Genomic DNA, 23,453 nt, shown 5'->3' on the forward strand with positions numbered 1-23,453 from the left:
TATTTCCTGCATATATATGAAGACAGACGCACTAAATGGATATTGCTCTCTATTTTGCTCTCTATTTTTCTCAGGGGACAAGCTTAGTAAATAAGCTTCCAATCAATCAATCAATCAATCAATCAATCAATCAATCAATCAATCAATGTTTTGTGTATGTAGCCCTTAATCACAAAAGCCTCAAAGGGCTTCACAAACCACAACATCCTGATCTGATCCCACATCCGGACAAGAAAAAAGTCAACCCAATGGGAACAATGAGAAACCTTTGGAGGGACAGCAGACGTGGGGACCCCAGACCTCTCCACACTGAAGAGGGGGCAGATCAACTAGTCTAAAAAAAGGGGTCTATTTTAAAAGTTACGTAGGGTGTGTAAATTATTTTTAAGATGAGACTTAAATGCTTCTACTGAGGTAGCATCTCTAACTGTTACCGGTAGGGCAGGGGTGGGCAAGCCGCGGCTCTTTAGCGCCGCCCTAGTGGCTCTCTGGAGCTTTTTCAAAAATGTATGAAAAATGGAAAAAAATTAGGTGAAAACCATACATTTTTGTTTTAATATAGTTTGTGCAGGAGGACAAACATGACACAAACTTCCCTAATTGTTATAAAGAACGCTCTTTACATTAAACATGCTTCACTGATTCGAGTATTTGGCGAGCGCCGTTTTGTCCTACTAATTTTAGCGGAACTTGAACTCATCGTGGTTTGTTTACATGTACAACTTTCTCCGACTTTCTAGGACGTGTTTTATGCCACTTCTTTTTCTGTCTGATTTTGCTCACCAAACTTTTAACGTTGTGCGTGAATGCACAAAGGTGAGTTTTGTTGATGTTACTGTCTTGTTTGGAGTGCTAATATGATATATTTGGTCACTGCATGACTGCAAGCTAATCGATGCTAAAATGCTATTTAGGCTAGCTATATGTACACATTGCATTATTATGCCTCTTTTGTTGGTATATTTGAGCTCATTTAGTTTCCTTTAAGTCCTCTTACTTCAATTTATATCTCATGACACACTATCTGTAAGTAATAGGGCTTTTAATTGTTTGTGGCTCCAGACAGATTTGTTTTTGTTTTTTTGGTCCAATACGGCTCTTTCAACATTTTGGGTTGCCGACCCATGTAGAGCATTCCAGTGAACTGGAGCCTGAATAGAAAACGCTCTATCACTCGCAGACTTTTGGGGGGGTTCCGGGAATCAATAATAAGCAGAGTTCTTTGAACGCAGATTTCTATCTGGGACATATGGTACAATACAATCAGCAAGATATGATGGAGATAGACTGTTTAGTATTTTATACTAAGTAGTAAGACCTTAAAGTCGTATTGAAGTGCCCAGGAAGCCAGTGCAGGTGAGCCAGTACAGGCATAATATGATCAAACCTTCTTGTTCTTGTCAAAAGTCTAGCAGCCGCATTTTTTACCTACTGCAATCTTTTAATGCTAGACATGGGGAGACCCTAAAATAATACGTTACAGTAATCGAGACAAGAACTAACGAACACATAAATAATGATCTCAGCATTGGTGGTGGACAAAAATGTGACGGACTTTAGCGATATTAAGGAGATGAAAGAAGGCCGTTTTAGTAACACTCTTAATGTAGGTTGTATTATAAAATAAGTGCCGGTGTCTAGCAGGATCGATAATCAAAAATTCCGGTTTTCTTAGCGTTAAAAATGCAAAACGTTGCTGGATATCTATTGTTTATCTTTATTAAGACACGCCTCTAAATGACTACAATGTGACGTGTTGGTCAGCTTTATGGGAATGTAGAGTTGGGTGTCATCAGCATAACAGTGAAAGCTAACACCTTATTTGCGTATAATGTCAACTAGCGGCAGCATGTATACGCTGAAGAGTACAGGGCCAAGAACTGAACCCTGTGGAACTCCGCACGTTACCTTAACATACTCCGAGGTCACATTGTGATGGGCGACACACTGCATCCTGTCACTAAGATAGGAGTTAAACCAAGAAAAGGCTAAGTCTGACATACTAAGACTTGTTTAGATATGATTGTTTCAATAGAATTTTGTGATTGACAGCATTGAAAGCAGCGCTGGGATCAAGTAGAAGCAACATGGTTGAAGCATCAGCATCCATAGTTAGCAATAGATCATTAGTCTTTTTGGCGTGGTGAAGTTGGTAGAATGGCTGTGCAAGGAATCGGAGGGTTATTGGTTCAATCCCTACCTTCTACCATCCTAGTCACGTCCGTTGTGTCCTTGGGCAAGACACTTCACCCTTGCTCCTGATGGGTCCTGGTGAGCGCCTTGCATTGCAGCTCCCACCGTCAGTGTGTGAATGTGTGTGTGAATGAGCGAATTTGGAAATACTGTCAAAGCGCTTTGGGCTCCTTAAAAAGGGGTGGAAAAGGGCTATAAAAATACAAACCCTGTTTCCATATGAGTTGGGAAATTGTGTTAAATGTAAATATAAACAGAATACAATGATTTGCAAATCATTTTCAACCCATATTCAGTTGAATATGCTACAAAGACAACATATTTGATGTTCAAACTGATAAACTTTTTTTTTTTTGCAAATAATCTTTAACTTTAGAATTTGATGCCAGCAACACGTGACAAAGAAGTTGGGAAAGGTGGTAATAAATACTAATTAAGTTGAGGAATGCTCAACACACACTTATTTGGATCATCCCACAGGTGTGCAGGCTATTTGGGAACAGGTGGGTGCCATGATTGGATATAAAAGCAGCTTCCATGAAATACTAAGTAATTCACAAACAAGGATGAGGCGAGGGTCACCGCTTTGTAAGCAAATTGTCGAACAGTTTTCGAACAACATTCCTCAACAAGCTATTGCAAGGAATTTAGGGATTTTACCATCTAAAATCATCAAAAGGTTCAGAGAATCTGGAGAAATCACTGCACGTAAGCGATGATAATACAGACCTTTGATCCCTCAGGCAGTACTGCATCAAAAACCGATATCAGTGTGTAAAGGATATCACCACATGGACTCTGGAACACTTCATAAAATCACTGTCAGTAACTACAGTTGGTTGCTACATCTGTAAGTGCAAGTTAAAACTCGACTATGCAAAGCGAAAGCCATTTATCAACTACACCCAGGAACGCCGCCGGCTTCGCTGGGCCCGAGCTCATCTAAGATGGACTGATGCAAAGTGGAAAAGTGTTCTGTGGTCTGACGGGTCCACATTTCAAATTATATTTGGAAACTGTGGACGTGGTGTCCTCCGGAACAAAGAGGAAAATAACCATCCGGATTGTTATAGGCGCAAAGTTCAAAAGCCAGCGTCTGTGATGGTATGGGGGTGCATTAGTGCCCAAGGCATGGGTAACTTACACATCTGATAAGGCACCACTAATGCTGAATGGTCCATACAGGTTTTGGAGCAACATATGTTGCCATCCGAGCAATGTTATCATGGACGCGCCGCTGCTTATTTCAGCAAAACAATGCCAAACCATGTGTTACAACAGTGTGGCTTCCTAGTAAAAGAGTGCGGGTACCCTCCTGGCCCGCCTGCAGTCCAGACATGTCTCCCATCGAAAATGTGTGGCGCATTATGAAGCGTAAAATACGACACCAAGACCCCGGACTGTTGAAAAACTTAACCTGTACATCAAGCAAGAATGGTAAAGAATTCTACTTTAAAAGCTTCAACAATTAGTTTCCTCAGTTCGCAAACGTTAATTGAGTGTTTTTAAAAGAAACGGTGATGTAACACAGTGGTGAACATGCGCTTTCTCAACTACTTTGGCACATGTTGCAGCCATGAAATTCAAAGTTAATTATTATTTGCAAAAAAAATAAAGTTTATGAGTTTGAACATCAAAATATATTGTATTTGTAGTCCATTCAATTGAATATGGGTTGAAAAGGATTTGCAAATCATTGTATTCCGTTTATATTTACATCCAACACAATTTCCCAACTCATATGGAAAGGGGGTTTGTACAACCCATTTACCATTTTTGCGAGGAATGTTTCAGTAGAGTGATTTACCCTGAAACCAGACTCAAAGGGTTCACAGAGATTGTTAGACAAGTGTTCATTGAGCTGCTGTGCAACAATTGTTGCAAGAATTTTAGAAATAAAGGAGAGGAGCGACACTGGCTGGTAGTTTAGCAGAACGTCTGAATTAGATCTTTTGTGCAAAGGAAAATAACGCCCGTTTGGAATGCTAATGGAACAGTAGCAGAGGAAAATAATAAGTTAACAATATTTAGCAATGATGGCCATAATATTACAAACATCTTGATAAGTATCCCACACACGCCATTAGACTTTAAAACTCCTCTGGGGTGTAGGAGGGGTACAAGGACGACAGAGGATGCAAAACCATAACAGTGCAATACTTTTTCATAACATGGTCACTACTGCCTTGTTTCTCTTGTTATATTCTTATTTTACTGTTATATTTTTATTCCCATTGTTGCTTTTTATTTTTGTTGTTATTGTAACATTTTTCTATTTAGTTTTCATTTATACCCCCATTATTTACTTTTTACTTTTTAAATTGATCTCAACTCTCTACAATGCTGCTGGAATTTAAATTTTCCTGAAGGAATCAATAAAGTACTATCCATCTATCTATCTATCTATCTATCTATCCATCTATCTATCTATCCATTGATTGATTGGTTGATTGATTGATTGATTGATTGATACTTTTATTAGTAGATTGCACAGTTCAGTACATATTCCGTACAATTGACCACTAAATGGTAACACCCGAATAAGTTTTTCAACTTGTTTAAGTCTGGGTCCACGTTAATCAATTCATCCATCCATCCATCCATCCATCCATCCATCTATCCAGTGGGTTAAGTAAACAAAGTAAGCTAAAACATGAGTTTTAGCTAAGGTAACAGTGTGTTTTTAAGTTCTTAAACTATCACTCCATGATTGATCGAAAACCTCAAGTTTAGTCGCATGCCATTTGCATTTCAGCTTTCGACATAATAGATTAAAGCTCTACTTCCTCCCGTGAGGCAAGGGGCATGTCTTTTACAGGCCTTATAGCACCTCTAACGCTATCAAGTTTGCATGTGTTTTGATACACGCAAACCTTTAGTCGATCAGGCACTAGTTTTGCATTTTGTGCTCACCGCACCCACCAAAGACGACAAAATGATAAATGTTGCCTTTAAACATGCCTAACGTTTGCACGGCTGTTTTGAAGAATGTTTTTTTTTTTTTTTTCCCCTCAAACTGTGGCACGTCCTTTGCAGTGTAATCATTACTCCAGTCATTAATGCATTAGGACATTCGAATGTTGGTGGCACTGTAACACATGATGTTAAAAGTGTGGCTAAACAACATGCAGCATCAACGCACCACAAAATGGTAAATGGGTTGTACTTCTATAGCGCTTTTCTACCTTTTTTCATTGAGGAACTCAAAGCGTTTTGACACTACTTCCAAATTCACCCGTTCACACACACACATTCACACACTGATGGCAGGAGCTGCCATGCACGGCGCTAACCAGGACCCATCAGGAGCAAGGGTGAAGTGTCTTGCTCAAGGACACAACAGACGTGACTAGGATGGTAGAAGGTGCGGGTTGAACCAGTAACCCTCAGATTGCTGGCACGGCCACTCTCCCAACTTCGCCACGCCGTCCTCACCACGATGCGTTCAAAGCCGCCCTGCCCTTTCCAATTTTTTTTTTCATTAAAAAAGTTCTGAGCGCAGTGTTTACACCTGGGAGCGGACGGGCCATATGAAGTTGTTGCAAATATCGGATTCCTTTGTCCACTTTATGAGAAACTTAGAAGAGAAGCTCCCATCAAACAAGTATGTCCCATTCTGACAGCTTACTGCCAAGTCCATCACGACGCTGGAGAGATTGTCTTATAATAATGTGAGCCTTAACGGCCCCCCGCTCCTCATCCACATCTTCCTTAGTCCTGCAGTCATCACACTGCAGGACACAACTATCCACTTTTGGATTGTTTGGAGGCTTCTTTAGGTTATTTGACTTATTCTATATACCGTATGTCCAACTCGCTTCGAAAAATAATTAGCGCATGCTTAGTATTACTGCCTGGTCGAACTCGTGACGTCACGAGTGACACTTCCCCTGTCATCATTTTCAAAATGGAAGAGGCTGATTTCCATACCGGTAATTTGAAATCGCATAAAAGGAAGGAGATTAAGAGCTATTCAGTAGGATTTAAGGTCCAAGCTTACATCACACTCAACTTTTTACGCATGCCTTTGGTAAGTGCCAGAGTGAGAAGAGGTTTTAAAATAATTAGCGCATGCTTACTTTTACCGCATGCCTTCGGTAAGCGCAGGAGTGAGAAGAGGTTTTAAATTAATTAGCGCCCCGGCGGCAATTCAAGGAAATACGGTAGTTATACATTTATCAGTAAACCGGATGAGTTTGTAAACAATCAAAACAATCAATAACAGAAGACAATATAGACCTTGGATGAATTCAATATTGTTTCCCAAATTCCCTTTTTTCCAATCAACCTATCCCCAGGTGCATGTCTTTGGAAGTGGGAGGAAGCTAAATTGGCCCTAGTGTGTGAATGTGAGTGTGAATGTTGTCTGTCTATCTGTGTTGGCCCTGTGATGAGGTGGCGACTTGTCCAGGGTGTACCCCGCCTTCCGCCCGATTGTAGCTGAGATAGGCGCCAGCACCCCCCGCGACCCCGAAAGGGAATAAGCGGTAGAAAATGGATGGATGGATGAAATTCCCTTTTTTCATTTAAAACATGCCTACAAGGGATATTATTTGCAGTCAGATTTAAACTCCGAAAGCATTTGTTGTTGCTGAATGCATGAACGGATAAGCTGACAAGTGTGTTGGGTTGTATTTGCATGTGTGTGTGCGTGCGTGCGTGTGTGTGTGGCTCCAGTAGAGTAGAGTAGAAAATGGCTTTAACCTTCATGCCTACTTGATAATTACCGCTCCGTAAATGTCACCCCGGCGGCTTCCCCGTTACTCTCTGCTTCTCTCTTGTTTGCCTCCCGCTTACACTCTGCTTCACATGACATGGCTGCCGTCGTCTATTTACCTTTCAGATTTTTTCCTCCTAATTTTACTCGGCTAAGTGGAAGTTTGTTGGTTTTGGCCTCTCTTTCCAAAATGTATTTGACCTTTTTGCCTCGAAAAACTGACTACATTGGAATAAGTTTGAAATTAAGTAATTGTGAAGGACTAACACTAAGCACACATGCAAAACCACCTGCATTGTGGCGAACGCAACAGAAAAGGTATCCAGGTTGTCTTCCAGTGTAACGCTGATAATATACCGTATTTTTCGGACTATAAGTCACAGTTTTTTTCATAGTTTGGCCAGGGGTGCGACTTATACTCAGGAGCGACTTACGTGTGAAATTATTAACACATTACAGTAAAATATCAAATAATATTATTTAGCTCATTCACGTAAGAGACTAGACGTATAAGATTTCATGGGATTTAGCGATTAGGAGTGACAGATTGTTTGGTAAACGTATAGCATGTTCTATATGTTTTAGTTATTTGAATGACTCTTACCATAATATGTTACGTTAACATACCAGGCACCTTCTCAGTTGGTTATTTATGCGTCATATAACGTAAGATTATTCAGCCTGTTGTTCACTATTCTTTATTTTAAATTGCCTTTCAAATGTCTATTTTTGGTGTTGGGTTTTATCAAATAAATTTCCCCAAACAATGCGACTTATACTCCAGTGTGACTTATATATGTTTTTTTCCTTCTTTATTGTGCATTTTCGGCATGCTCCGAAAAATACGGTACTTAACTATGTTCTAGTACAGGGGTCACCAACCTTTTTGAAACCAAGAGCTACTTCTTGGGTACTGATTCATGCGAAGGGCCAGTTTGATACACACTTAAATAAATTGCCAGAAATATCCAAATTTGCTCAATTTACCTTTAATAAATAAATCTATATATATAAAAAAAAATGGGTATTTCTGTCTGTCATTCTGTCGTACATTTTTTTTCCTTTTACGGAAGGTTTTTTGTTTTTTAAATTTAATGAAATTTTTTAAAGAGGTTAAAATCCAATCTGCACTTTGATAGAATATATAACAAATTGGACCAAGCTATATTTCTAACAAAGACAAATCATTATTTCTTCTAGATTTTCCAGAACAAAAATTAAAAAAAAAATTCAAAAGACTTTGAAATAAGATTTAATTTTGATTCTAAAGATTTTCTAGATTTACCAGAATATTTTTTTTAATTTTAATCATAAGTTCGAAGAAATATTTCAAATATTCGTCGAAAAAACAGTAACTAAAATGAAGAATTTAAATTTAAATGTATTTATTATTCTTTACAATAAAAAAAAAAAACTTGAACATTGATTTAAATTGTCAGGAAAAAAGAGGAAGGTATATGTGTTTAAAAATCCTAAAATAATTTTTAAGGTTGTATTTTTCCCTAAATGTGTCTTTCTGAAAGTTATAAAAAGCAAAGTAAAGAAAATAATGAAATTATTTAAACAAGTGAAGACCAAGTCTTTAAAATATTTTCTTGGATTTTCAAATTCTATTTGAGTTTTGTCTCTCTTAGAATTAAAAATGTCTAGCAAAGCGAGACCAGCTTGCTAGTAAAAAAAAAAAAAAAAAAAAAAAAAAATAGAGGCATCTCCCTGGTAAGTGCTGCTATTAGAGCTATTTTTAGAACAGGCCAGCGGGCGACTCATCTGATCCTTACAGGCTACCTGGTGCCCGCGGGCACCGCGTTGGTGACCCCTGTTCTAGTAACTGGTAATATAATTTATTGCTGATTTAATTTTTACAGCGCCGTTACCGTAACCTTTTAAAGACACACTCAGAGTCACACAATATTATATTATGCTCGCAGATCTAATGAAGCACTTCAATGTCAAATATCTGTAGGTTTTCAGAAAAGTCATGCAATGACATTCCCTGATAGTAATCTACACTCATTTAAAAGTCATTTGGCTCTCCAAGTACCACCACAATGGCCAACAGTAGGCCTCTGTATTTATTAAAAACAAGATGTTTCAGGATCTTTCTGTGTAGAGTTTGCATGTTCTTCCCGTGACTGCGTGGATTCCCTCCGGGTACTCCGGTTTCCTCCTACTGCACCTGGGGATAGGTTGATTGGCAACACTAAATTGGCCCTAGTGTGTGAATGTGAGTGTGAATGTTGTCTGTCTATCTGCGTTGGCCTTGCGATGAGGTGAGGACCTGTCAAGGGTGCACCCCGCCTTCCGCCCGATTGTAGCTGAGAGAGGCTCTAGCGCCCCCTCGCGGCCCAGAAGGGAATAAGCGGTAGAAAATGGAAGAACGGATGGTTTTATATAACAAGTATATTTAATATGTTCGGCCACTGTAACATTACACACAGTTTGAACAGTAACATTGTGTTTAAATATGAGAAAAAACAAACAAACTGTACTTAAATCAAGTGATTCTTTGGCGCACCACTAGATAGAGCCTGGGCTTCACGGTGGCAGGGGGGTTAGTGTGTCTGCCTCACAATACAAAGGTCCTTGTCAGAGTTATTTTGTGTCGAACCCCAAGATGCAGAGAAGGAGGGAGGCATTTTGCAGGAAAACATAGTTTAATTAAAAATACTAGATCTAGAACAAACAAAGGGTACAAAAAAAAAGCGCGCACGTGGGCGGATATAAGAAACTAAGGGCTATGAACAAACAAATCGGAAGCAGGAAACCAAAAACAGTAAGCTACAAACATCTACCAAATATAGCTTACCGCTACGCTGCAATCACACGACCAGTAGGAATGACAAGTAGAAAATGACATTGACACGACAATAATCCAGCCCTGACTGGAGGAGAAAACAGGTCTTAAATAGTGGCTGGCTGATTGATCCCAGGTGTGGCCAGGTGCCAATCAGCCACAGCCGAGGGTTACAAACAGGAAACAGAACCAAAATAAGAGGGCTGACAGGAACTAAAAACAAATGCAGAGGAAAAACTGAGACATAGACCAAAACTGTCAGGGACAAGCCTGACAGTAGCCCCCCTTCCCATAACGGATACCAGACGTTCTTGAACCCCCCCCCCAAAAAAACAGTCCAAAGTCACGGGAGGGTGGAGGGAAGACAAGGAGGTGGGTCGCCAGGCCAAGTGTCCCCGCAACCAGCGGGGAAGAGTCAGGTGGCGACGGCGAGTAGAACGGCGCAGCAATTGGCGAGGCGGTCGCCCATGAAATGACCACATCCGTGACTGACGAAAGGTTGGTGGCGCCCTCTGCTGGCCCACCGGAGATGATAGTGGCGCCCCCTGCTGCTGGACCGCCGGACAGGATGTTGGTGGCGCCCCCTGCTGCTGGACCGCCGGACAGGATGGTGGTGGCGCCCCCTGCTGCTGGACCGCCGGACAGGATGGTGGTGGCGCCCCCTGCTGCTGGACCGTCGGACAGGATGGTGGTGGCGCCCCCTGCTGCTGGACCGTCGGACAGGATGGTGGTGGCGCCCCCTGCTGCTGGACCGTCGGACAGGATGGTGGTGGCGCCCCCTGCTGCTGGACCGTCGGACAGGATGGTGGTGGCGCCCCCTGCTGCTGGACCGTCGGACAGGATGGTGGTGGCGCCCCCTGCTGCTGGACCGTCGGACAGGATGGTGGTGGCGCCCCCTGCTGCTGGGCCAGCGGACAGGATGGTGGCGCCCCCTGCTGCTGGCCCACCGGAGTGCGTGGTGGCGTCTGCTGGCCCACCGGAGTGCGTGGTGGCGTCTGCTGGCCCACCGGAGTGCGTGGTGGCGTCTGCTGGCCCACCGGAGTGCGTGGTGGCGTCTGCTGGCCCACCGGAGTGCGTGGTGGCGTCTGCTGGCCCACCGGAGTGCGTGGTGGCGTCTGCTGGCCCACCGGAGTGCGTGGTGGTGTCTGCTGGCACATCGGAGTGCATGGTGGTGTCTGCTGGCCCACCGGAGTGCATGGTGGCGCCGTAGGTTGCTGACCCACCGGAGATGATGGCGCCGTAGGTTGCAGAGCCACTTGCGTGAGTAGTAGCTGTGTCTCAAGGATTCCAGACATCCCCAGATAGGCCCACATACGACATGGGTGGGTGGGAGAGGGCTTGAAAAGTGGCCGAACAACTAGAACAAACAAAGAGTACAAACAAAAAGCACGCACGTGGGCAGATATAACAAACTAAGGGCTATGAACAAACAAATCGGAAGCAGGGAACAAAAAACAGTAAGCTACAAACATCTACTAAATATAGCTTACCGCTACGCTGCAATCACACGACCAGTAGGAATGACAAGTAGAAAATGACATTGACACGACAATAATCCAGCCCTGACTGGAGGAGAAAACAGGTCTTAAATAGTGGCTGGCTGATTGATCCCAGGTGTGGCCAGGTGCCAATCAGCCACAGCTGAGGGTTACACAGCACTCAGGGAGACAAACAGGAAACAGAACCAAAATAAGAGTGCTGACAGGAACTAAAGACAAATGCATAGGAAAAACTGAGACATAGACCAAAACTGTCAGGGACAAGCCTGACAGTCCTGAGTGATCAGGGTTCAATCCCTGGCTCGTGACCTTTCTGTGTGGAGTTTGCATGTTCTCCCCGTGACTGCGTGGGTTCCCTCCGGGTACTCCGGCTTCCTCCCACTTCCAAAAACATGCACCTGGGGATAGGTTGATTGGCAACACAAAATCGGCCCTAGTGTGTGAATGGGTGTGTGAATGTTGTCTGTCTATCTGTGTTGGCCCTGCGATGAGGTGGCAACTTGTCCAGGGTGTAAACCGCCTCCCGCCCGATTGTAGCTGAGATAGGCACCAGCGCCTCCGGCGACCCCAAATGGAATAAGTGGTAGAAAATGGATGGATGGATGGATAGATAGAGCCTGTACAAGCACCACAGTTTGATAATCACTGAGTTAGAAGCATACGCTACTTTGTGGTAGGAATGGCAGGAGCGGAGCATTCATGCGCATGTACAAGACAGTCCGCCCCACAACAAAAGGAGGATAATTGAAGGAACTTACTATTTACCACTTTGGACTACAACTGATGACAAATTACATTTACAATGCTCTTTTTTTCAAATTTTTTAGACTTGGGTGACCCTAATCAGACAAAAACAAGTACCGACAGGAAGGAAAAGTTGATCTTACATAACAGAGAGCATTTAATTATTTGATCATGTATTTATTTAAATATATAATATTTTATTGTTTAATTATTTTTTTATAAATTATTTCATGATGTAATCAATTATTTCAAGATGTAATTAGTTATTTTTTGATTCAAGGATTTATATTAATTTATTTTATCTTTCAAACTCACCCGTTAAAGTCAGTGGGTGTGGCTAACACCTGATTGGTTACCACTTCCACTTGACTGTAGAACTTCGACCAGAGAAGCGGAGGATCACTGTTCGATATCTTGGTCTGAAAGTGCGGAAATTACTCCGACAACATCAATAAATTCCTCTACTTTAACTGCTACATGCTCTGGACCAACGGGTGTTGCTTCCACATACTCCACAAGGTCTAAATTAAGTAGCACCAACTCTCGAAAAAATACTAGTGTAACCTCCTTCACCGCCGTGTTAGATTTCCAAAGCTCTGACCAAAGCAATCATTGGACAAGATTTGTGTGAGCCCCGCACACTGACTTTAACGGGATAAATTACTTTCTTGAAGCGCTGACACACTGGTTCAGAAATGATTTAACAAATCATAAATTAATTCAATAGTGAAATAATTAACTAAATCATGACATAATTAATTCAATAATTAAAAACGTAATGGCCTAGTGGTTAGTGTCCACCCTGAGATTGGTAGGTCATGAGCAGAGGTGGGTATAGAGTAGCCAGAATTTGTACTCAAGTAAGAGTACTGATACTTTAGAGATTTATTACTCAAGTAAAAGTAAGGAGTAGTCACCCAAATATTTACTTGAGTAAAAGTTATAAAGTATGTTGTGAAAAAACTACTCAAATACTGAGTAACTGATGAGTAACCTGTTCGTTTAATGATGATGGCAACAAGTAATGCACAAAAACATAAAAATAGCAATGAACAAATTTAGAGCCAGGAACTAAAAGAATAATATATATTAAATAATATATATTTGGTTTTACACTGTATTGAAAAAACTATTGAAAATTAATTTTACCTTTGCAACCTCGTTATATCATTGGCTAAGTTTTATATTCATAAATGTAAGTTTCTCAATACCCGACCTGTTTTTTGTGCCTTTAAAAAAGATTTAGAACTCTACATTAAAACACTCTACCTCTAACAACCAAAAAGCTGTGAAAACGATGATGCTATGTTCCAAATTTAAGTTATTTACTGAGGTTGAGTGAGCCTATGGCTTTGCACTTTGTTTATTTTATATAAATATTTTTTTTGCATTCTATTTGGCACTGTTTTGTACGGTTTTTATACTGTTTTTGTACTTACTTTGATTATTATTTTCAACTGTTTGTAAATGTTGAAATTTATATAAAAAAAAGGTTCATTAAAAAAAAAAAGTGCAGTTAATCACGTGACCGCCTGGCTCTGTTTGATTGGTGAAACGGAGTCAAACGTCACCAGTGACTGCATTTGATTGGTGCAAGGAAGGCGTGTGATAGATCCTACTTTGAAGGTCTGTCTGACAAACCAAAACAAAGCGTGCATTAACAGATTGATAAAAATCAGTTGCGAGTAGCAAGCTGAATGTAGATAAATGGAGTGGAGTAAAAGTAGCGTTTCTTCTCTATAAATATACTCAAATAAAAGTAAAAGTATGTTGCATTAAAACTACTCTTAGAAGTACAATTTATTCCAAAAGTTACTCAAGTAGATGTAACGGAGTAAATGTAGCGCGTTACTACCCACCTCTGGTCATGGGGATGGCGTGGCGAAGTTGGTCGAGTGGCTGTGCCAGCAATCTGAGGGTTACTGGTTCAATCCCCACATTCTACCATCCTAGTCATGTCCGTTGTGTCTTTGGACAAGACACTTCACCCTTGCTCCTGATGGGTCTTGGTGAGCGCCTGGCATGGCAGCTCCCACCGTCAGTGTGTGAATGTGTGTGTGAATGGGCGAATGTGGAAATACTGTCAAAGTACTTTGGGCTCCTTAAAAAGGGGTAGAAAAGCGCTGTACAAGTACAACCCATTTACCATTTACCATGAGTTCATACCAAAGACGATAAAAATGGGACCCATTGCCTCCCTGCTTGGCACTCAGCATCAAGGGTTGGAATTGGGGGATAAATCACCAAAAATGATTCCCGGGCACGGCCACCGCTGCTGCTCACTGCTCCCCTCACCTCCCAGGGGGTGAGGGTCATTGGTCAAATAGGATAATCTCGCCACACCTAGTATGTGTGTGACTATCATTGGTACATTAACTTTAATTTTAACATAATAATGAGGTATATGATTACCGGTAAATATATATATTTTTTTTATATTAGCCGTTTCTCGTTTTTTGCTGTTAATTGGTTCCAATAAATTTATATCCTCAAGGTTGAATCCTATGTCCCTTTGATTTTCCATTAAAATCTTTCCTCAAACCTATCATTTTCAATTATTGCTAATAATTCTTGTACATTCTTTGGATCAATGTGTGAAGACGTCCAATTGGAGGATGTTGGCGTGCTGTTTCAAGGTTTTCTCCACATTCAAATGAAAGAATTGGGGAAAGTTGGACAGAAAGAAAGAAATGCACAACCCTGGTGTTCCTGACATCGACAGCTGTGTGGTTTGGGGGAGGGGTCTTCGTTTAAGCTGACCAAGCTCAAATTGTGTCAGCTCCTTTGATTGAGAACATAATCACGCGGCATTCTTTTTTAAAGCCAGGCTTGATTCCCACTGCATGCCGTCTCAGGTCGCTTGTTGTAAAAATGATGTCAATCAGACGCCATCAGGTGCTCCTCTTGTCAACTTGTCAGTGATGGCCGCTTGATTAAAGCACTCCCCCTCCCACCAGACTCCATTTCTTACTTTTTGATGGACAGCTTACTGTACTGAACTCGCTTTTATTGATTGTTTTATTTTGGTGCAGCAGGCGACAGGTTTATTTTGTTTCTTTGAACCTTAGCTCAAGGATGGTGCCTTAAATTATTTTGGATGATGCTTCCTTTACATCTTCTTGACTTTTCAAAACTGGGTTTATCCATGATCAGGACATTCTTTTTATAAAGGCTATTTTGGAATAGGTAGTAATTATAACTACAAACACCCTCTATTTATTGGTGAAATGTTAAGTCATAATGACTGTGAATTGCATTCCTTGGTTTTAAAGTTATAATTAGAACAATTAAATAATAATACAATATTTATACCGAATGATATACACTATATTGCCAAAAGTATTTGGCCACCCATCCAAATGATGAGAATCAGGTGTCCTAATCACTTGGCCCGGCCACAGGTGTATGAAATCAAGCACTTAGGCATGGAGACTGTTTCTACAAACATTTGCGAAAGAATGGGCCGCTCTCAGGAGCTCAGTGATTTCCAGTGTTGAACTGCTATAGGATGCCACCTGTGCAACAAATCCAATCGTGGAATTTCCTCGCTCCTAAATATTCCAAAGTCAACTTTATTATAAGAATATGGAAGCGTTTGGCAACAACAGCAACTCAGCCACAAAGTGGTCGGCCACGTAAACTGACAGAGAGGGGTCAGCGGAGGAATTATGATGTTGGGTTGTTTTTCATGAGTTGGGCTTGGCCCCTTAGTTCCAGTGAAAGGAACTTTGAATGCTCCAGGATACCAAAACATTATGGTCAATTCCATGCTCCCAACTTTGTGGGAACAGTTTGGAGTGGGCCCCTTACTCTTCCAACATGACTGAGCACCAGTGCACAAAGCAAGGTCCGTAAAGACATGGATGACAGAGTCTGGTGTGGATGAACTTGACTGGCCTGCACAGAGTCCTGACATGAACCCGATAGAACACCTTTGGGATGAATTAGAATGGAGACTGAGATCCAGGCCTTCTCAACCAACATCAGTGTGTGACCTCACCAATGCGCTTTTGGAAGAATGGTGGAAAATTCCTATAAAAACACTCCGCAACCTTGTGGACAGCCTTCCCAGAAGATTTCAAGCTGTAGTAGCTGCAAAAGGTGGACGGACATCATATTGAACCCTATGGGTTAGGAATGGGATGGCACTTCAGGTTCATATGTGAGTCAAGGCAGGCGGCCAAATACTTTTGGCAGTATAGTATAGCTGTTAATAATAATTCTATCACTATATGAGTGCATATATATATATATATATATATATATATATATATATATATATATATATATATATATATATATCTTTCTCTCCCCTCCACAAATCCGAAAAGCAGCCAGTGGGCGGACGTCACAAAAACACCACTTTTTTTTGTGTTTGTTACCTGTGCTCCTCAATCAACTGCTTGTTGTGTTACGTAATTGCGGACAGTCTCTGTGAATCAATTTGAAACACCCACGGCGCCGCACAAAAAATCAAAAGCGGCCACCTTTTTGTCTGTGAACATTCTTAACATGCTTGTTACCATTACAGGCGTATTGTCTCACAGTTCTGCTGTGTAATTGAGGTCTTCTTTGTGTGGCTTTAAAAATATTTAATTGACCGTTGATTTGGTGTGTGGCTTTTTTTCAAACATTAAAGTGTGTGTGGGGTGGGGGGGTGGGGTGTTTTAGGAACAGGACCCCATCGATACTCTTCTTCTTTTCTAACTATTACTGTTTTTATTGAAAACGTGAAAGGGGGGGTCTTGTTCGTCAAGCCCACCAAGTGAGCCAATGAAGATGAAGACACAGCATTCAGGGTTTGGAATGGCGGGAGGGGCTTGTTTGTTCTGCAGGAGGCGATGACTTCATCAGCTTTTTTGATCTTGTGTCTTTTCTTGTGATGAATGTGTCTGTGATGCCTTTTGTTTTTGTCCTCTTTTTAAACAACAACCTCACACACACACTCACACACACAGCAAACACTGCTTTGTCCTTTTTGCTCTTGCTTCTTCTTTTCTTATTTTTTTTTTTACTATTCTTTTTTTGTCTTTTCTTTTTTTAAAGAAAAAAAGAACAAGTTTTTGCCAGTAATCTTTTTTGAATTTTCTCTTTTCTCTTTTTCCCCCCCTTTTTTTCTGAACCCTAGGTCCGCTCACAAAAAAACTCGATGAATCTTCAGCCAACAAGCCTCGAGATGAAGGTATTTTTGATGCATGTTTTGCCTTTTTTTCTTGTTTCCCAGTCTTTTTTGGGGGTGTTTATGCCGAGTGAAAACACACACGCACAATGCACACACACACATCCCAAAGTTCTGCACACACATGTTGAATATGTATAAACATGTATGTGATGACTTGCCTGAGATGATTCCACCTGGCTAACCCTTCATCGTGTGTGTCTTCATCACGGTTGCCTAGGCGACCCTGAACGCATTGTGCCAACTCTGTCCTCAAAATGTTGTCCTAAAATGTAAATGAGGCCGTGCGCACAATGAGGTGGCTCATGATGAGGCCTCAATAATCCCCTGGCTCAAAGGTGAAGTTGTTTTGCCCACAAATATACAGACAGACAATCACACCATATCAAGAAGGTGGATTGTGAGGGAGGATTGGCTTTGTGTCGGGTCATCCAAGGACACTTTTGGCCGCCGTTGGAGGATGTTGCCACTTTATCTCCTCGCTGCAGTAGAGGTGGTTTTATCATCACTCTTGTTTCTTGGAGGGGGACACTAGTATTTTTCTTCCCATGCTATTTTTGTTTTCATTTGATTAATTTTGTTTCCCTCCTTCATTGTGCTCTTTAATGGACGTCATATGTCATATTATTCTTTACTTTATTTGGAACAAGTTAAACAGAGTTACTTTAACATTTGCAACATGTCCGTAAAGAGGAAGAAACTCATCTCATTTTGGTAACACTTTAAGATAAATACACACTATTAAGTATTATTAAATCATTACTTAATACCAAAATCATAATTTATAAAGCGTATTTCAGACATGAATACTCAATAGAATGCAGTTTATAAACAGTCATAAATGTTTTGCTCATTATCAATAAGATCATGTATAAAAAAGGCATAATGGTTGTATTTTTAGACTTTAAACATATTTCAGTCAGCTTTTCTACAAAATTACATAATTTAGCTGTTGTCACAGGTTTGTTGGATCATCTAGAAAATATGTGTAAATAAGACTCTCTAAACATTTATATATGCACTTAGACACACAGTGTTAGTATGTAAACTGCATACTAATTAGCATTCATGTCATAAAATGTGCTTTATAAATTGTGAACCCTGTAATTACTCTTGCTTTATTTATATTGTTTTATTTATATTTATTTATTATAGTGTTGTCCTAATTTAATGTGCCGTAATGAACTAAAAAAATATGTTTTGTACTAATACCAAGTCATTTTTGTGCATTATGTAACACGTACAAGTTGTAAAATAATTTTTTTTTAAAGTGTGTTAAAATCACAAAAAACAATTAAGTAATGAGAGGGAAAAGACAACATTAATAGTATGTATTCCAAAATTGAGTAAGCAATTGTAAAGATAATTGAATAGTGTAAGATATGCATAAACATCTTGAGAAAAACATCAGTAGAAGAGAACACAAAATGAAAAACTAAACTTCTTTGTCTCTCGTTTTTAAGCGCTTATGTGTTCTTCTTTCGCCGTTATTTGGCCGGTTCTGACTCAGTCTTTTACCTGAGGATGCTCCTAAAATATCTGGGATCACATTTGGCTTAAGTCATTTAAATGTTTTCCATCCCAACTCCGACCAAAAGCCTTCTTCTTTTCGAAGTCATTAAAATGATCGCTGCAAATCACAGTTTACTCGCTTGGTCTGTCCCATTTTGCACGAGTCAGTTCGACTGGAAAGGTTTATCCTGATATGTTTATCCTTTGGACGTATATGCAGGCTGACCACTTCTTTAGTTGTATTGCTACCACCTGCAACAATGCATCTGGTAGCCATATTTGATATTTCCTTCAAATTCTGCATGAAAATATTGTGATTCAGAATGAAGACGCTACCAAAACACATAAGGCCTGCACTGCAAAAAGTCATTGTTCAAAAACAAGTAAAAACATTACAAAAATTGGGGGTATTTTATTTGAGCTAAGCAAAATTATCTGCCAATAAAACAAGAACATTTGGCTTGTCAAGATTTTCCAAAACAAGTCAAATTAGCTAACCTCAATGAACCCAAACATACCTTAAAATAGTATATTCTCACTAATAACAAGTGTACTACTATATGAGTACGTATTTTCTATTGATTCATTGAAAATAAAACAGCAAAGTCAATTTGGCTGTCATCTGATTTAATATGAGACACAATTGTGTCAAAGTCATGATTTTTTTTTTACATGCTTGAAATAAGAAATTATTACTTTGAAAAAGTAGTTTAATACTTGTGAGTGTTGAAAACACACCTTTGCAACAGTTGATATTCTAGTTTCAAGCACGTTTTACTCAATATAGGTCATCAAATCTCAGCAACAAGCTGTAATATCTTACTGAGACTAACACCCTTAAATCAAGTAAAACACTCTAACATAAAATCTGCTTAGTGAGAAGAATTATCTTATTAGACAGAAAATAAGCAAATATCACCCTTATTTGAGACCTTTAATCTTACATAAATTTCAGTTTTTGCAGTGTGAAACTACTAAAAGTTTGCACGTACGAAAACACGTACAAACTTGAAAGCACACACAGAGATGATCTACTAAATGAGTACAAAGTGTATTGTGTCTCTTAAAAGAGCACAATAAGGCGTGCAATCCATTTTGCGTCCTTCTTCATCAATATGCAGAACATATGGTGGTTAGCAAAATGCCCACAATCCTGTCAGGAAAAGATGCGAACATATTACACGGCACACACAATGAGATTTATCAACGCTCATCAGTGTTTTGTGAGCACTATTTACCGTTTTATTTAGCACTTCTAAAAATGATGTGCAAACTGAAAGAGTTACACACACGGCTGCAGGATCAGTGCTCGCACCGCAGAGACTGACGAGGAACAGAGAATGTGTGTATGTGTCAACATATTTATCAACAGCGATCCATCCATCCATTTTCTACCGCTTGTCCCTCTCGGGGTCACGGGGGTGCTGGAGCCTATCCCAGCTGCACTTGGGCGGAAGGCGGTGTACACCCTTGACAAGTCACTGCCTCATTGCAGGGCCAAAACAGATAGACAACATTCACACATACCTGTCAAAAATAAAAAGTAGACATATCGTCTATACAGCAACATCCTTTTATAATTTTGTAGGGGCTGATTAAAACCAATTCAACGGATACGTTTTGGTGTCTGCTGCTGTTTTGTTTTGTTTTTTTAATGCCGCTTGTTTTTCATGTAGAATATACTGTATATTATTGATATATCTCCTATATGACAAAAAACAACTCCTTAAGTATGCATTTTATGCGTCTGGAGCACAGTAAGTGCAGCCTCTCTCCCATGAGCGCACCTACAGCACACAAAAAAGTGTGTTTCATTGTGTATATTTACAAACGTATTGACATAGTTACTTACTGCCCCATGTGCCTCAATTGGCATGTGGAGCAGCAACAAAAGTCCTCCACTTCTGTCGGCCCTGGGCCAGTTTCTGAATAGTATCCCATGTGTGATTTATGTACTTCAATTCTCTCGCTACTGCTCTGCGCCAGGACATCATCGGCCGTCTCCTCTTTCTCCTTCCTTAAGGTGTCAAGTAAAGAGCTACACAGGTGATATTCAGAGCATCCATTCTGAGAATATGCCCAATCCATTTCCATCTTCTTCTCAGGACAAGGGTTTCCATGTCCTCTTGTTTACATCAAATCTTCATTTGTAATTTTGCAAGGCCAGAAAATTTGAAGGATCTCTCTGGAGCTCTTTGTACGGAAGACTGACATTTTATTGAGGTCTTTCTCCGTCAGTCTACTGCACTGTGATCCATATAGCAAGGTGGAGTAGACAGAACTCTGGTATAGAGGACAGAACTCTAGTCCGTTATATTCCCGACCATAAAGAGTGCACGGTTAGAGCAGTATAGTTACTCACTTCTACTTTATAGTCAACTTCAGTGCTGTTACAATCCAAGGCAACTCACTCACATTAGCCCACTTACTTCCTGTACTGTGTGTCTCACTCTAAACGTTCCCCCCTGCAACATATATTAATATGCTGGAGTGTCAACGTAACACTATACAGTTGCAATCTCCATACATTGTTCAACATTTTGAAGGATATGTTGGCTTTGTTTTGGCATTTTCCTCTTTTCTGATCCCCCATCACATCTGACAATGCTGCCGAGGTACTTCAATTCTTCTGTAGTTGAAACATATTTTCCATTTCCTTGTAGTCACAATAGATTTAAGTTATTTAAAGTCATTTCTTCTGCTTTGCCTTCATTGATCTTGAGGCTTACTTGGTTGTGCAGTGTCACACAGGCGTGATATCGTTGCTTGCATTTGCTGGGGTGTAAGTGAGAATAATGCAAGACCATCTGCAAAATCGAGGTATTCTAACGTGTAGAAAATGTTCTTCTCGTTACCCAGTCAATGGTGATTATGAAGAGAAACGCAGCCATGACACATTCCTGCCTAACACCTGAGTTAACTTCAAAATATATACTACTATTTCCCACACTGTATGAAAAGTTAGGGTAAACGCTCTTTATAAATGGTATCCTGTAATGTAAGGTCAAAATATTTACCACAAGCTGTTGAACGTCTTCCCAAAATCAACAAATTTTATATAAATCTGTGTCTACCATTTTGTGCACCGCTCTATGATATTGCCCAGTGCAAATCTTTGGTCCATGCAACACCTTCCTGTGCAAAACCATGCTTGGTTTTCTCTGAGCGTTTGGTCCACTGCCTTTGTCATATGCAATGACAATGATCTTTGAATAAATCTTGCTTGGAATCGAAAGCAGAGTGATACTACACTGTCATACAATTTCTGAGGTTTCCTTTTTTGGGGATTTTGACAATGATCCCGTCAGACCAGTCAACTGGAATTTGTTTTTTTTCCCACATTGCTTCAAAAATTGGCACAATAAACTCTGCAGCAGCATTTGGTTCTACTTTAAACAGTTCTGCAATAAGGTTATTGTGTCTAGGAGATTTGCCGTTCCTAAAGTCTTAACCCAGAAATATGTTCATCTTTGGATGGACGGTCAATGCTTATGTTGAGATCCTCTTTTGCTTCTTGAATTGCTGCATCTGTTAGCGGTTTTGGTTTATGTAGTACTTTATCAGGCATCTCTGTCTGTATCTGTTTTAAGAATCTGGCCATGTTTGTTAGGATTTGTGCATCTGGTGTTCCTCTAAACTTCTCACTGATTATTTTGGTGAGCTTGGACACTTTCCCTTGTAACCTTTTCTTTGCTGCATCTTCTGCTTGAGCTGCAAGACCATTAAAGTATTTCCTTTCATTTGGTCTTGCCTTTTTCTTTACTGACTTGTTCACTTCTTGGTACCAGCGGTTGTAATTCTGTTTTAACCGTTCTGACTGAGTTAATGACACGTTTATTCATCTCTTTTTGCTTCTTGATGGTGTCCTATGTGTCTGCTAATATGCATTCCTTACGTTGTAACCCAGGCATGCTTCTCTTGTCTGAATGAATGAGGTCTTGGTTCTGTCCCACATATCATTGATTTATTGTGATTCATCAAGATCTGCTAAGGCTTCAAACCTGTTCTTCAGTTGCAGCAAAAAAAAAAAAGTTCTAACCTTGGGGTCTTTTAGTTTTGTAACATCAAACTGTCTCCTTCCTTTTTTCTTGATGCCCGCTTTCCTTAACTTCACTCTAACTGATGGTACGACTCGATAGTGGTTGCTGCTGGCATCAGCCCTCTTCATCACTTTGACGTCAAGGAGGGACCGTCTCCAGGTACCGTTTATTATGATGTGGTCAATCTGGTTTTGTCTCTGTCATTTCTTCAAATCCAAGTTAGTTTATGGATGTTTTTATGTGGGAAAAGTGTCCTTCCGATGATCAAATCATGGGCAGCACAAAGGTCACTCAGCCTTTCACCATCACCATTTATGGTTCTTCAGACATATTTTCTCTTTACTCTCACACTGTCTGTGTTTTCATTTCCTACTTTTGCATTCAAGTCTCCCGTTGCAATTTTCATGTCATGTACCGGAATTTCACTTAGTTTAGCTTGTACCATAGTCATCTTTTTTGAGTTTATCACTGTCAGTTGTCAGAGCATAACATTGAACAATGGTGGTGGTTATTCGTTTTCCTTTCAGCCTGAATTTGATCAGCCTTCTATTGATAAGTTTCAATTTCATTAAGCTTTTTTCAACTTCTTTCCTTAATATGATTGCAACTCTCACGTAGAATAGATTATCATCTCTCCCGGAGTACAAGACAGTCTCTCCAGTGTTGGTGATGATCTCTCTGGATCCTGTCCATCTACATTTGCCTATCCCGAGGGTATTTATCTGATAATGTCTCATTTGTGATGTAACGTGTGCTATCTTCCCAGTTTCATACA

At 40.3% G+C, this 23,453-nt stretch overlaps 1 protein-coding gene across 2 annotated transcripts in view; it reads left to right on the forward strand.

The window, feature by feature from the left end:
* LOC133560381 (neuroligin-2-like) overlaps positions 1–23,453 on the forward strand; it is a 384,294-nt gene that overhangs the window by 215,887 nt on the left and 144,954 nt on the right. The window contains exon 3 of one of the 2 annotated variants that reach the window (XM_061912840.1): positions 17,076–17,129. The exons of the other annotated variant lie outside the window; for it this stretch is intronic. Within the exon in view, the coding sequence (XP_061768824.1) occupies positions 17,076–17,129 (54 nt within the window). The remainder of the gene's footprint in view (positions 1–17,075; positions 17,130–23,453) is intronic. 2 annotated transcript variants of the gene reach the window in all.

This window comes from Nerophis ophidion, linkage group LG10 (assembly GCF_033978795.1).
Source record: "Nerophis ophidion isolate RoL-2023_Sa linkage group LG10, RoL_Noph_v1.0, whole genome shotgun sequence".
Taxonomy (NCBI): Eukaryota; Metazoa; Chordata; class Actinopteri; order Syngnathiformes; family Syngnathidae; genus Nerophis; species Nerophis ophidion.